Below are 16,576 nucleotides of genomic sequence, written 5' to 3' on the forward strand. Positions count from 1 at the left end.
CAGGGGAAACTGATTTCCATGGGGGAACGGAATTCTTCATAACATACTGATGCGGTACACGAATCGGAGTCTCTGTCTCCACTACTGATGCGGTACACGAATCGGAGTCTCTGTCTCCACTACTGATGCGGTACACGAATCGGAGTCTCTGTCTCCGATAACTGACACGCATTGTCAATGTTTGCAGAGTCAAGTCACACACATCTCCTAGTAATTCCTGCACAGTTGTACGATTCAGTCTGTCGTCCTTCGGATGCAATGAAGAGGACATTAGGAACTTCTATTGAAACCACAGTACTAAAGTTTAATAGGAACAACTTTTTTTTTTTTTTTTTTTTTTTTTAGAAAAAATGCTGATGAAGTACTAGCCAAATTGTGTTTTTTAAAGCAGCCTAAAACCGCACTACATTTAAGATTTAATATATACAAAAAAAGTGCACACATTTATTTTAAAAAATGAATGTTATAAACGATGCATTTATTTATTTATTTATTTTCTCACAATTTACAGTACCAGAACCGTTTTCTTTAAAAAAAAAAAAAATCTGATGAGATCAAACGCGAACAAACATCAAACTATCGTGTAAAATTAAACTGTTCAGAACTGTCGGCAGATACACTCTTTAAAAATAATAATAAAAAAAAAATATTGTAAATGTACAGTTCTGAAATTGGTGACGAATAAAAAATAACAGCGCTTGTGTGATTCGTAATTTTATTGGATGCAGAGCTCCAGAATAAAGACAGGGGGAGGACGTGATATACTATACAGGACGTTGTGGTGATTGAAGTTCTGCGCTGGCTATGACGTAACAATAGAAATGAATAGAAAAAGAACATGCACGATAAAAATAACTAAACCACCAAATAGTATTTACCCGCAAGATGCTTTCAAAACAAGACCAATTTGGCTGGAAAACTGCCAATCTGGCAGCACTGACTGTGGGAGTAGCCTGTAAATCGCAAGCGAGACGCATGCATTACCTATTAAATGTTACCTCAAGCTCAATGAACAGTAACTGCTGTAGAGAGGGAGTCAAGATATTCTAAAAAACGGGTGATGTTTTAAAGAAATGCAGTGAACAATTTATACAAAAAGGTCCAAGTTAAACAATGCACACTAGGGGCTGAAATACCCCTCTATTTTTTAATGTGACAGGTACTATTAAAAAAATGATGTACTTGACTTGACCATTTTAAATTTCCATTGTATTCTCTGAAATCATACTTTCCAGACCCTGGTACTCCTACAACAGGACCTGGCTATGCCACATTGACAGCCTTGGATTAGAATATATATCTCTGTTGTTTTATTATTTTTACTTAAGTTATTACTGATCTACAATAATATATTATGTCTGCTTCTCTGCTGTGTGTCTGTTTAGATTAATTACCGTGAACTATTCCAGAAAAAAATAAATAAATATGAACAGGCTTCTCAAAACTGATTCAGAGGAAATGTGATGGGATTATGTGTTCCACATACTGTACACCTTCAATTGAAATGTGATGGGATTACACATACTGTACACCTTCAATTGAAATGTGATGGGATTACGTGTTGCACATACTGTACACCTTCAATTGAAATGTGATGGGATTACGTGTTGCACATACTGTACACCTTCAATTGAAATGTGATGGGATTACGTGTTGCACATACTGTACACCTTCAATTGAAATGTGATGGGATTACGTGTTGCACATACTGTACACCTTCAATTGAAATGTGATGGGATTACGTGTTCCACATACTGTACACCTTCAATTGAAATGTGATGGGATTACGTGTTGCACATACTGTACACCTTCAATTGAAATGTGATGGGATTACGTGTTGCACATACTGTACACCTTCAATTGAAATGTGATGGGATTACATGTTGCACATACTGTACACCTTCAATTGAAATGTGATGGGATTACATGTTGCACATACTGTACACCTTCAATTGAAATGTGATGGGATTACATGTTGCACATACTGTACACCTTCAATTGAAATGTGATGGGATTACATGTTGCACATACTGTACACCTTCAATTGAAATGTGATGGGATTACGTGTTCCACATACTGTACACCTTCAATTGAAATGTGATGGGATTACGTGTTCCACATACTGTACACCTTCAATTGAAATGTGATGGGATTACGTGTTGCACATACTGTACACCTTCAATTGAAATGTGATGGGATTATGTGTTCCACATACTGTACACCTTCAATTGAAATGTGATGGGATTACGTGTTGCACATACTGTACACCTTCAATTGAAATGTGATGGGATTACGTGTTGCACATACTGTACACCTTCAATTGAAATGTGATGGGATTACGTGTTGCACATACTGTACACCTTCAATTGAAATGTGATGGGATTACGTGTTCCACATACTGTACACCTTCAATTGAAATGTGATGGGATTACGTGTTGCATATACTGTACACCTTCTTCAATTGATTTTTCATCATGCCGTGAGTTTCTTCCTCCTCACTTTCTGGCAATCAGCTTTGAGAAGTCTTATTTTATTTTAGATTCTATAGATGTTTTGAAAATGTATTTTTATGCAGGACAGCCAATATAATATTGTTACCTTTATTAAAAATGTGCAGGGATGAATCTACCACTTAATCAACTAATGCCCATAAATTAACCAATCAAAAATTTAAATCGAGTGACAGCCCTAATAAATACACGTACATTCTCATCTGGAAAAAGGCACGGCCATGTGGTGTGCAGGGTGATACAGTCAGGGGGGTACCTTGGCTGTGAGTTCATTATGTCTGTAGGGACTGAGTCACCTCACCTCACAACAAGGGCCCCTATTGTCCAGGTGCCTGGTGAGCTCAAGTGGACATCTGCTGGGCTGGCCTTTGCTCTCCAGGGACCAGCAGCTCCATGACATCCGCTGTGGAGCACCTGGTTTGGGGGAGGACTGGAGGGGGGTTAATTTAAAGACTCAGCACTGACACAGACAGAGTTGGGTAGAGAACCTCCAGTTTAAATCTGACAAAATATATAAAAAGTACAGTCTGTGCAGTTTTATAATGCAAGAAAAAAATGAGAAAATCTAATCTATTCAAATGTAGGTGGTCAGAAGTTGAGTCATGTGATCCACCGGACCTGTGTGAGAGCTGTGTGCTGTTTGTGACTATTCAATAACAGTCATGCTGTTCATAGTGCTTCTTGTTAACATATTACCTTTGATACGTTAACAGCATTTCAACATGTTTTTTAATGAAGGCTTGGCGATGTTCTAGAGGCGAGATGACAGCCTCGTTTCTTCCCTTATTGGTTTATCCCAATCCTTTAAAAGCTGGGACTTCTCTTCTGTCATAAAGATTTCTTTTATAAGAACATAAGAAAGTTTACAAACGAGAGGAGGCCATTCGGCACATCTTGCTCGTTTGGTTGTTAGTAGCTTATTGATCCCAGAATCTCATCAAGCAGCTTCGTGAAGGATCCCAGGGTGTCAGCTTCAACAACATTACTGGGAATTTGGTTCCAGACTCCCACAGTTCTCTGTAAAAAAAGTGCCTCCTATTTTCTGTTCTGAATGCCCCTTGATCTAATCTCCATTTGTGACCCCTGGTCCTTGTTTCTTTTTTCAGGTTGAAAAAGTCCCTTGGGTCGACATTGTCAATACCTTTTAGAATTCTGAATGCTTGAATCAGATCGCTGCATAGTCTTCTTTGTTCAAGACTAAATAGAGCCTGCCTGCACATGACATTCCTTTTAAACCCAGAATAACTCTTTCTACAGCAGCAATATCCTTTATGTAGCGAGATGACCAGAACTGCACAATATTCTAGATGAGATCTTTCTAATTTCCTGGTCCTCCCCGATGCCTCCTTTGCACCAGCATCTCCCTTTCAGGGGTCTATGGGTCACATCTACTGGTTTTGACTTCACCTCATACGAGAGCTGCACCTTTAGGAAAGGAGATCCTGGGCCACACCTATACTATAATTCTCGTAAATACATTTTCTAACGCTTAATCATGCTGTCGCCTTGCTTATTAAATAACAATCAGCAAAAACATTCTTCCATTTAGGGATTTACCAACAATTCCATCTTTTCTTGGTAAAACTAGAAAGCATCTGTGAAAAGGAGTACAAACAAAGCAGGAAACAGAACGCATCATGAAATACAATTTATTTGCAATTTTTTAATAACATCATTCCTTAGATAAAAATGCAATGTTACAGGAATATACATCAGAGATTAATTTAAAACTTGCTTAAAGGACCATACAGTCTAAATATATATTTCTTTTTTTTTATATTCACGGTAGCGTGCGTTATAAGCAAGACAGACTCTGTCACCAAAGACAGACTGACAGTAACAGTTACAAACTGTACATTGCCTATTTACAAATCAACTATTTTTTTATTCAATTTTTTTCTTATTTTTTGAAAACAAGAGTAGAAAAGTGACTGAGTTTTTTATATTTAATTTTTTGCAATGAAAGAGAATGATAAAAAAAAGATGATGAAATTATATCAGCTCAAAAAAAAACATAACAATGCCATAGAGATGAACCCCTTCCCTTTGTGTAAACAAGGGCAGGTGAACGTTTGAGATTCAATATCTCCATTTATCACAGACCATGCCAGGACAATAACCCGTCCATCAATCCACAGTATACCTGAAACCTGACCTCAAGAGAAATCAGTAAAAAAAACAAAGAAAAAACACACAATCACTTGGGATTACCACATCATCACACAGCCACAAATTGTGAAAATGGTTCCATTCTTTTGGCTCTCTATTTCGCTTCCCCAATTAATGGCAAGTAATCTTTTTTCTTATATCGATATGACTACTGTATTTTAAGTGTCCTCAGTTCTTGGGGGGGGGGGGGGGGGATAATATTTGGGGCACCTGTTTCATACATCCACAGCTAACCCAGAATGCAGAAAGGAAAGAGCCAACAGCAACTACAGTGGTGATTAAATGCACAGAAACACTACAAGTGAAAAGCTGACATTGTTGTCGACTGGATGTGTCAATACTTTTGTGAAAAAAAAAAAAAACATTATTTAGTTTCTCTCAAGAAAAACATTTAGTGGGCAAAATAAACAAGAACAAATGAGACTTCGTATCTTTTTTCCTTGACGAGGAGTTTTACGCTAACTATGGAAAAGACACAACGGATTCACTATGCCTTTCCTTAAGTTAGCACACACACCAGCTCGATGTAAGTCGTAAGTAGTCTGTGAATTAAGGAAGAACAAGAGGAAATTCTTTCCTTTGGCTACAGCATGGCTTGCTCAACATGGAAGTGTGAGTCTCTGAAGTGAAAAATAACGTGAGAAATGGGAAGCAACTTTTTGGCACAGGCAACTTTAATGCACTACCTACCAAATGTATTGCAGATCCCCTGCAGTTTTTACAAGAAACTCATTACTTTACCTTTGCTGTATTCCGTGTTCTCCGAATTGCAGAGATATATTTTTATTCACACATCAAAAGTAAATCAGCTGAGGAACTCCTTCAACTTTTACGCTGGAACGTTCGCAATGGTATCCAAATCAGCGTTGTTGCAGTAGGGAACTTATTCTGGATAAACCGCTTTCTCTTGCTGAACGTTCCTGAGTAAATGTTGAGAAATGTATTCCCCAGGTGATTTATGATCCCCATGATAAAAAGTTAAATACAATTATGTTTAAAAATATAACGCTAAGATACGGACAACACGGGACACAGCAAAAGTAATGTAATGCGTTTCTTATACACTGAAGGGTGTGTTCTGTATTGTAACACTGATGTAGTAAGGTAAAAAAAAAACGTATGCAATAATCACACTTTCTGTAAAAACGACACCTGACTCATTTTACTTTTACTCTTAAATGCCATTTAATTTGATAAACCATTAAAATTGGCTATTTAACTTAAATGAAGGGGTTCAACACTGACTACCTGTTTAACAGAGTGAATAAAAATGATCATTAACCAAAGTGTGCACTTCAGCGTTTAACCAAATTCATTTATCCATTCCTCCCACTTTCATTCCATTAATAATGTGAAAATGGCATATTACCCAATGCCATGAATCCAAAGTGATGTGAACAGCTCACACATACGACACACAGTGATGATAAAACACACACACACACAGTTTCGTGAATTTCATCCACTGTACTGAGCTGAATATCCACAACCCCCACCTTTTAGCACAAGCAGATATATTTCTAGTATATACTGCACCGTATGCAGCCTCCTCTTTTACTTTCAATTTCCATTTGTTTGTCTTTGCGACTTGTGGTAGGCCTTGAATTATATTTTTAATTCAAGGCCTACTAACAACAACAACACCACAATCACACTAAACTCTCCCAAAAGACCAAGAAGAAATATTCTTCACTGAAACCAAGAATGTAGTATTTACATGTGGGTAATCAGGGCCCAATATAACAACAACAATGCCTGGACCCTCACTAACACAGGCAGATAAAGGGTTTATTTCTCTCAATGGTACATGTTCTGTAGGTCTGTATATATGTGCAGTAGAAGTTATATTACAGACAAAGGGCTTATAATAGTTAAAATAGCCAAGTGCTATTCATTTTAGTGTTAGATACTAGAATCCAAGCTTGACTACTTGGAGGTTATAACTACAAGGTTTTGCCAGCTAGCACATTTCCACTAAAGAAACCTTAATTCAGACATAAGCCACACTGCCCTGCTATTACTATTTTAGCTACCTTAATGTAGAATTAAAGTACAGTGAAGAAAACAACTCCATTGTATTTTCCTTTTGGCATAATATTTATTTAAAAAAATGACTAAAACTAGCAAAGTGTTAGTGCAGAAATGTTTTCAGATATGACAAAAGCAAGTCACATGGACCATAAAAACTGAAAACATCGATAGCAGCACTCCCAGATTACAACTGCTGATTTTCCTGGAATTCGTTATTGTAAGTAATTTTTTTATTTCCCTTGAAGGTAAACACAGATTTTTAAAAAAACTGCAATAAAACATACCATCAAAGTGATCAAGCAATGTTCTCCACACTGCACAGGACAGTGGTAGCTGTAGTTTTTTTGAGTATTCAATCTCAAAGAACTATGTTTCCCATAATCCCTATTTCCTACACTGGCAGGTAGGTGAGGCTAAACAATAATGGAAAAAAATGCCCCCTTCTACTGTATATTAAGTAGGAATTTCTCATAAAATAACAAAATACAGTTTTTATCTGGGAATGCTGTATTGTGACTTTCAAAATAATTGAAAGTAGAGATACCCAAGGCTTTAAAATATTGTTCCTTACCTTACAGATATTTTTGTTATTTGCTTATTTCTTTACATTAATTGGGGTTATGCTAATAGTTTTCCTTATATTTCTCTTCCTGGTGCAGTTTTACTTCCTGGGTCAGACGCGCTCACATGGTCTACCGGAGTAAGGCATTTGGCCAGGCAATGGAAAATGACCTCACATGAAGTGATTGGTACCAATTAGCTTAGATTTTATTTTGCTACATTATGGTATTTAAAAATCTGCATATCTACAATATATATATATATATATATATATATATATATATATATATATATATATATATATATATATATATATATATATATATATATTTTAAATACAGTTGTGCATAATTCTAACAAGTGGTAAGAAAATCTATTTTTAAGCCTTGGTGATCACTGCTTTAAAATTTCATATAAAAATATACAATCAAAAGCTTTATAAATGAGCCCAGAATACATATATTTATAATTGTCAAAACTACTTAAACCTGTCCCCATTACCCAAAAAAAGGCTGCGCTCAAAAATAGAATGGCTGTTGTCACCTGAAGAACATCAGAGCGCATTTCTGAAGTCTATTGCGGTGAACAGTTCAGCAGAGTTTGAATTACATCCTGCACCCAGAACACCTCGACGGGAGGGTGAAGGGGAGCGACAGGAAAATCAGGTATAAGAATGCTTTTGCACAGGATGCTGTGCGTTGGGACTGTGATGACTAAAACTTTGCTATAGAGGAATCTCGGTCTGGGCTTGAAATATCAGTAACTAACATATTCTGCTTATTACTTTGACTCACTTCGAATAAAACGTCCTGTTACATCGCATCCAACATAAGCAGTGTAACCAGTAACCTCTCCCCCTGCAACACTCCCCTGGTAGATGAAATAAATACTTCAGTAATAAATACCACTTAGAATGAATGTGTATTTCCTAACTCAACTAGGGGCAGAGTGTTGTAGTGGGTAATGTTAATGTTTGTACTCTGGTGTACCAAATGTACTTGAAGATTAGACTCTGAGGCAGGAGGGGTGCTTTAAATTGTATTTTTAAAAAGTCATTGGGATGTGATAACTGAAACAGACCCTAAATAATCTAAACAACAGGAAGAACACATTCGTTAAGATCGCTGTGATATTTCAGACTGGTACCAAGTTGCTCTTCCAACACGTTCTTGGAGCTTTGTTAAGCAACTAATAATAAGCAGAAACTGTTCACTTAAAGTTCCGAAAAGGATTGTACGTTTTCAGTCATTCCGTTTTGTGCGTTCTGTGTGATTCTCTATTTTATTTTCTGCTTCAATTACAAATACATTTATTCTTCTCTCTATATTTGAATGGGCTACTAAACTCCCTTGAACTGCTAAATTATTTTCATTGAAAATAACAATGTATGGCTAAAAAGCTGAGGCCCTTATTCTAAAATCCATCCTTGAACTCGTCACCAGGAATAGTTCATGCACTCAAGGGCACTGTCTGGCACCTTGTATAAACAGAGAGCCTCATCACTCTTCAGATACAAAGTGCAGGCAGATCAAAGGAGATCAGGCACCAGTCAGTAGTCTTCTCTCACTGGACACAGTACAAAGAATACAGCAGTCATAAAATCAGACAAACATTAGAATTCTTGTGGGAGCATTTGTCTACACTTTCAGGTTTTGTACAATTGTTTGTATCATGATGGATAAAGCACAAAGGATACAAATAACGATGGCCGAACAAAACACAAAAGAATCCTACACAAGAGAGAGATACAATGGGAGAAGTACAGTAACCCTGGCTTAAACAAGGCTATTATATACATAATGCCTGGACCCTCGTAGACACTACTGATGAGCTGCCAATTATGAGAGCCCATGGTGAGGCCCTCAATTTCAGTATCTGATTGACTTCCTTTTTAGAATCTATAGGGCCAAATTCTGAAGATCGAACAAGACTCCACATGAGCACTAATACCATGAACAGCACTCTCAGTAGAACCCAGCAAAGCTGGAATCTTCCAAGTTTGCGTTTGTCTGGCTAAACGGCTTCTGTGTTGACCTGTATTTAAATGGACCAGCACACAAGACTTTGACAAAACTACTGTTCAATTTATTTTTTTTGGAACCGTAAGTAGTACATTGATTTTTCGTTTTGAAATAAAATCACCCTATTTGAAATAATTTAGATTCAGTTTTAAAAGGTAATTTGTTTTCCAACTGTATTTCTGGTGAGTAAATTGTGACATTAATTAATTAATGATTAATTAATGATGGAAATATCTACAGCTGTATGCACTGGCTCTTTAAATGCAGGTCAACACAGATGCTGTCCCAGCCAGACAAAAGCAAACCTGGAAGACAGCTGGACTGCTGAGAGTGGTGTAGATGGTATAAGAGTCTGCTCTTCTCCTGATCAAAATTCAGCCCATAGACTTAATATTTATAATCCCTGGTCTGCCAGCAGAGCGATTGGAGGTACGGCAAGCAGACGCCCGTGTAGCTGTCCTTCCTCCAGCCTGACCCCTTCAACCCCATACCAAAATGGACACCCTGTCCTTGATCTACAGCAAGGACATTCTAATGAGTTGAAGAGTTCTAGAAGACAGAAACTAGATGAACACAAGATATGCAAAATCAGTTTATATAAAATATGTCCATAGTGTTGAAACCCTCCAAAAAAGACCCTTCTTTATTTCTCTCCCCATAACGGACAAAATCACTTAAACGTTCAAAGGTATAACTTGGCACACTAAAATACTAAAATGAATCTCATGCATGAAATATACAACTAGTGAGTTAAATAAACATAACTATAATATTAATAATATTCAGTAATTATAAGAAAAAGAATTGCTTGGCACAAGATCATTTTTTAAAAATACTGAAACACACCTGATTTCAAGTATAACAGGTTTTTCAATGAAAAGATTTGCAACTCAATAAAACAATTACTCTGAGAATATATTATCTATAATAGTTTTCTTTTTCATTTTTTTATACAGTTGATTTTTTGAGACTTGTATACAGTCCCAAATGTTATTGCATTGTTTTTGCATATCTTGTGGAACGTACACACACACCCTTACAACCTCATGCATGCACACGCACACCAAACGCACACACACGTGTACATACAGAATGAGTTTACAGCTGAACTCTCACACAATCATACATGCCACAAACTGCAAATATGGCACATTAGTTTTATAATAGGGTTTGACTTTGTTCAAACACACAATACTAGCTACATGGTGCAAGTCTTCTGGGACGGGGGCGAGTGGAAAGCTCTTAAGTAAACTTCTCTTAGTTTTCCGTTCTAATAAGTGTGACACTTTTTAACTATGAACTAAATGAAAAATTACTGTTTATAGAACAAAGCAGCGTTGACGTTAAAACAAACAAAAATAGAAAACTGATACAGATAACTTGCAAAGATGGTATTGCCAACCAGTCTGTACACACACACACATATCTATAAACAAAAAAAAATCTATTGTTTAATGTTATGCAAGTCTGGCTGCATGCCCCGATTGGCTGGTAAGACCATACATTCTCCAATCACATGGGCTTGCAGCATCGATTCAGGCCAATCATACAGCTTCACCTCCACTCCCCACCCCTCTCCTTACCCCTTCCCAACTTCTCCTGTCACTCAGTTGGCTGCAAAGGCTGATTTCACAAAACAAAAGAGAACAAACTAAAATAGAAAATGATTAAAGTCGAGGTATTTGGCAGCACAACAAGCTGTCCCTTTTGACTTGGTAGGCCCCTCCCGACAAAGGGTGTGTTGCCTTAGAAACAGCAAAGGGGAGTGATTCAGAAAGCAGGAGGCAGCAGCCCCTTACCCCCTCTTCCGAGGAACTTTATTTGATACGGTGCTGGGAGGAAGGGGGGGGGGGCTGAATCTTCCATTGTTTTTTTTTTCTTTTAATCTGTTGAAAGTGTCTATTCTGCTGCAGCTCTGAAGGAAAAGGAGGTTCTCGTACAGAATGTGCAGCTTCCAGAAGTGGCACCTCAGCCAAAAAACAAACTCCTGAACTCTCCAAGAGCTGATTTGGTACCTTCCTCATTGACAAAAAAATAAATAAACCAGACATTCCATTGTCTCCTCCTCCCCCCTCAGTCAGCCCTCCCCCTCTCCACCTTCAAGAGCACAACAACTGTGAGGCACTTCTGAAACAAACCCATAACATAAAAAAGCAGAGGAAAAATAGAGAAGACCCGAGCCACTTGAAGCCCTCTCTCTACAGCCTGCTGTCACAAACCATGTCGTCCTTGAGGCCCTCCTCGGATACCCCACAGTCTCGCTGCTCCCCCTGCTCTTCCTCCTCCAGTCCGCTCTGCTCCCCCTGAGCTCCCTGGTCCCTGCAGGTGATGAAGGGCAGGAGGTTGCCGTTTGGGCTGGGCTGGCTGTTCCTGTTGAGGATGCTGTCAGCAGCGGTCTCCATCTCCTCTATCGTCATGTCACAGGCGTCAGCTATCTCCTGCTTGGTCACCTCGATGAGGGTGGGGTCATGGGCGTACCGACCCAGTCCTTCTGAGATCAGAACCTGGGGGCGAAAGAACATCAGCCAGGGTTAGGTCAGTAGTGCAAACACCCTCCCACCACGGCTGTTTTTTTTTTTTTACAATTGGTTAAACTATTTTTTGGATACAGGCAACGCTCCAGATAAGCTGTGTACTGGGTGTTTTACACATTGAAAAAAATATAAATTACGAATGATATTTAAATTTAATGGGTAAAGAATACGTTTAGCAATTTTGTTGCACAGCTTGAGTTTGCATGTTATCAAGCTTCTTGTACTTCGTTGGTTCCCAGCATCTCAATGGTCAATAGAATTGCTGGGTTTACAGCTAATTGTAGTCTGTCTGTGAATTGCCAGAAACATGTGACCAATAAGTCCAGGTTTTCGTTAAAAATAAATAAATAAATAAATAAATAAAAATCCACTCACAATGCGCCGTCTTAGTCCCCCTGAACCTAACCTATCAATTTTCCTCTGTCAACCAAATTTTTGGAAGGTAAATCTATATAACAAATTGGGATGCTTTATATTGCTATAGCAAGGCGATCAATAAGGAATATCTATTATAATCTCTGTATTTGCATTAGTGCAGTATCGGTACAGTTTTTAAAAAATATATTTGGAATTTTTTTTATTTTTTAAATTTGTAGGCAGCAGGTCTGTTGTGGAAAGGGGGAGCACAAGAGACTGAGAAAGGAAGATTTACAGAAAAAAAAACTAAGAGCCTAGTACTAGTGGAAGGAGACTCGGGGAAGGCAGTAGCTAACTACATCTCAGACTATAAATTTTGTAACATGGAACAGAGAAATAACAGCAGATATTATTCTGCTTGGTTTAAATGATCTGTCTGTTTACAGCACACATTCCATACACTTGAGTGACTAAATTCAGAAATCTCCTATACACGGTTAGTTCATAAGGATTAGCAGAGGAAGTGGGAGCAAGTGGTAATGTCATCTGAAGTTACATATTCTTGAGAAGATGGTTAAATGAATCAACGGCACCTTCTACAATGAACAACTGCTGGCATCTGACGGAAAACAAAACTGAAACAACCAAGATAATAAACACAACAATAGCTGGTTAACATAAATGGTCATTTCTTGCTGAGGAGCTATTTACAAGGCTACCCCAGCACATGACATATAGTCACATCTTTTGAACACATCTCAATTGGGGTACACAGACACTACTTTCATTTCTGAACTTTTCTGTTCCTTCATGTTTAAGTATCTCATTCAGATCATGCAACAACATGGGCGGACATTCTTAACCATTTTACAATTCTCTTGTTATAGTAAGAAGGAATAAATCCTTAACTATCTCTCCCTCTGTAATCTCACACACCAACATCCAGTCTGTCTGGGGAAACAGGATAAGATCTGGTTACTTTGAATTTCAAAGGACCCTTTGAAATTCAGGCGTTGGGTAGGGGGCACGTAAAAATACCAAGACCCATTAATGGGTCACTTTACCATTGGTTACGTACCAGAAACAGGGGAGGGGAAGCACCCTGTGTTAAGGGGTATTTAACATCTTGTAAAGTCATAAGAATTTGGAATCTGTCTGTTCTGTGCTTGGGACATGATTCCCTGCATGTATCAACCTATTATTAATTTAAGAAAAGGACTTTGTGCATTTTCTTAAGAAACATCAGAACTCACTTTTAAATCAACATCAATAATACTATTAACATTATTAAGGCAGGACTAAATGGCTGCAAAACACACATTGTTGTTTTTTTTCAGGTAAAAAATAAGGAAAGGGAAGTTTTAATTGGAAGACCAAGTTTCATGGTGTTTTAAAATGTTCATTGAAGAATGCACGAGCTGAAATGATTGTCAACTGACATAATCTCATCTCATTCCTATATTAAACTGGGGCTGCAGCCGGTCCCATCTGCAGTCTACTAGCTACTTTCCAATCTGCTAAAGGTCATTACGTTTTTGTTTAATTGGCATTTATAAATATATTCACCAATCTCATTATTTCAATGACAGTATAAGGTATTCACAGCCTTCATGTTCAGCCTGCACATTATTTTCTACAGTCAGAAATTTAGAAGCTGCCTCTGGTTTCCTTGGCATTGGACGCTCATTAGTGACTTCCACCATCAGCGCTAAGTTCATAACTGGCTGACAGAGTCCCCAATGAAATCAATCTGATCTTGATCTACTAGTGACAGAAATGAAGGAGGATGCAATGCTACATACTGTCAACTAGGTCAAATATGAAGAAAACCTGGCCTCGGACATTGATATACAACAAAATTAAACATAATAATCAGAATGTTTTCACAATATCTGTTTTTGCCATTTCCAATTGATTCAGAGAAATTTCCAAAAATATTGTGTTCCATGATGTAAAATGATGTAAGTACTGTACTGATATTAAAACAGTCTCCCCTGTACTGAGCACAAGTTTGGCCTAATTGAAATGCATTTATGCATTGCAAAAAACAAACAGAAAAAAATGACATTTTAAGTTATGACTGGCCTAAACTAAAGCTAAGTTTCCATCTGCCACTGCAATGGATGTTTTGAAATCAGACTCAATTTATTAGGTGACGATCAGCACCTATTTTTGCATTGCGATTTTACATTATAGCCTAATGAACAGTACCAAATCTTCAAACCTATTACTACTATTACCTTGAATAACATGGCAAAACAAATATATTCCAACAATATCTATTTTAAAGCATTTATAATATTTTTATCTACACGTTATATGCCTTTCTTTTCAAAAAGCATGCATTATTAATGCATGCTTTTGGTCATGGGTTTTGACCTGTGATTTGCTCTGAATCTCCTTACCGCCTCGACCAGGCTGCACGCGCTGCCGTGGCTCTGCAGTGCTGAGTCCCTGCACTGGCTGGGCACGGAGAGTGAGACTGGCCGTACCCGCTGCGGGTTGCCATTAGCGCTGTCTGCAAACCAGGAGCCGCAGTTCACCGAGGGCAGGCTGCTGTTGAGCTTCTCGTGGGAGTTGGTGTCCTCCAGTCGCAGGGTGGGCACGCGCTGGTAGGAGTGGCCTCGGGTGCAGGGCGTGGCGGGTGGCGTGGAGCACAGACGGCTGAACAGCGTGGGGGAGTGGCTCCTGCGCAGTAGGGGGCTGAGTCCTGCCACCGCTAAGGCCTGGACAGGGAGACAAGGACACCAAACCATCATCTCACCATTACCACCATTAATGGGCTGTGCTAAGTCATTCTCAAGAATCAAGACGACATAGCGGGTGGTGTCAGGTAAGAATAAACAGTATGTGTTTTCTCTTATTGGCAGTAAGATAAACTAGTTTCCTTTAGGAAAAAGCAATATATTATTTTTTATTTCCTAGGTTGTGCGAATTATCTTATTTCTCTCGACAGTACTTAAATGTAAATGTAAAATAAGACATGAAAATACAGATTTTTGAAATGGAACAATAGATGATATTAAGAGCACAGGGAGCTAGATTGTTATGGTTTTAGTTCATCTACTACTACATGAGTATTGCAGATTTTGTCAGCTTTTTGTGAACAAAAATAAAGTTTTCCCGAGGGTATAATGCAGATGTAATGACATCTCGAATTAATCTGTGTTCTGCATCATTGATGGTCAGAGGTTAAAAACAATGTGAAACTGTTCATTTTAAACTGGACAACATCTGTAATGGAACTTGACTGAGAAAATCATAGAATACAGCTAAGACAGCACTTGAAGATAATATCCTTAAGGAACAGAAAGAAGACAAGCGTTGAATTGACAACAGAACTGGCAGAAGATACAGGTGTTGTTGTCCATCAAATCAACAGTACGAAGGTCACTCTTGAAATCAGGACTTAAAGGATGTGTTGCAGCAAGAATACCTGTGTTAAGAAAGGGGAACAAGACTAAAAGGCACAAATATGCACAAGAACAGAAATTGGACTATGGAACAATGGTCAAGGGTGCTTTGGACTGTTGATGGATGGACAACGACACCTGTGCCTTCTGCCAGTTCTGTTGTCAATTCAACGCTTGTCTTCTTTCTATTCCTTAAGCATATTATCTTCAAGTATTGCTCATCCTCATTAGACAGCTTTTTGGGTGTTCCAGTCCTGGGTTTGTCATTTACAGATGATGTTTCTCTGTACTTGTTGATTATGCTTCGGATACCACACCTTGAAAATCAAGTGATGCAAGCTATTTCACTCAATGTTTTTCCTTTTTTTATGCAAGTCAAGGTTGTTATAATAGTAGAAAACACTAGTGGAGGCTTTGAGTAAATTGTTGACACACAGTCCTCAAGCGTGTCAACACACACCCTGAGGTGGGTCGCTGGGACCCGGGTTAACCCGGGTACTACCCAGGTACGTGGTTTCACACTACGCGGGATTGTGACCTGGGTAGCCAGAACCCGGGTCCGGACCCGGGTAGAAGTGCCAGTGTGAAAGGGGCTTAATTCAATTGTGATGTAGGTTTCATCTGGGGCAGTATGGCTATATCTGCTCGTTTAGCAGTATAACTGCATGTTTTGAGGGAATAATTACACGGCTTGGGGCAGGTTTGTGCTCTTGCGGCATAATAAATTAATGTCTATCTGGGATTCAATTGGATGAAACGACCTTGAGCATTGTATAAATCAAGATAAATGATGCGTGTATGAATTTCCGCACCATTTCCTAGTAATTGATTGTGATTATGATGGAAATGAAATGTAGTACTGGGTCTCCAGAGCGCAATGGGTTACGATGTACTTCAGGGCTCTTTATAACTATTCACTTTCCATGTGTTTGCTATGCACAGTGTGTGAGCCTCACTGTGCCTCATCACTCATGTAAGCA

The 16,576-nt window shown here is 38.4% G+C and overlaps 1 protein-coding gene across 2 annotated transcripts in view; it reads right to left on the reverse strand.

Annotated features, from left to right (window-relative positions):
* Nucleotides 1–7,618: 7,618 nt before the first annotated feature.
* Nucleotides 7,619–16,576, reverse strand: part of LOC117419745 (voltage-dependent L-type calcium channel subunit alpha-1C-like) — a 342,930-nt gene continuing 333,972 nt past the window's right edge. For both annotated transcript variants that reach the window (XM_058986425.1, XM_058986423.1), the window contains 2 exons: nucleotides 14,589–14,909; nucleotides 7,619–11,796 (listed from right to left, as the gene is read on the reverse strand). In XM_058986425.1, coding sequence (XP_058842408.1) covers nucleotides 11,491–11,796; nucleotides 14,589–14,909 — 627 coding nt within the window. In that variant the 3' untranslated portion in view covers nucleotides 7,619–11,490. The remainder of the gene's footprint in view (nucleotides 11,797–14,588; nucleotides 14,910–16,576) is intronic.

This window comes from Acipenser ruthenus, chromosome 14, assembly GCF_902713425.1.
Source record: "Acipenser ruthenus chromosome 14, fAciRut3.2 maternal haplotype, whole genome shotgun sequence".
NCBI classification, from domain to species: domain Eukaryota; kingdom Metazoa; phylum Chordata; class Actinopteri; order Acipenseriformes; family Acipenseridae; genus Acipenser; species Acipenser ruthenus.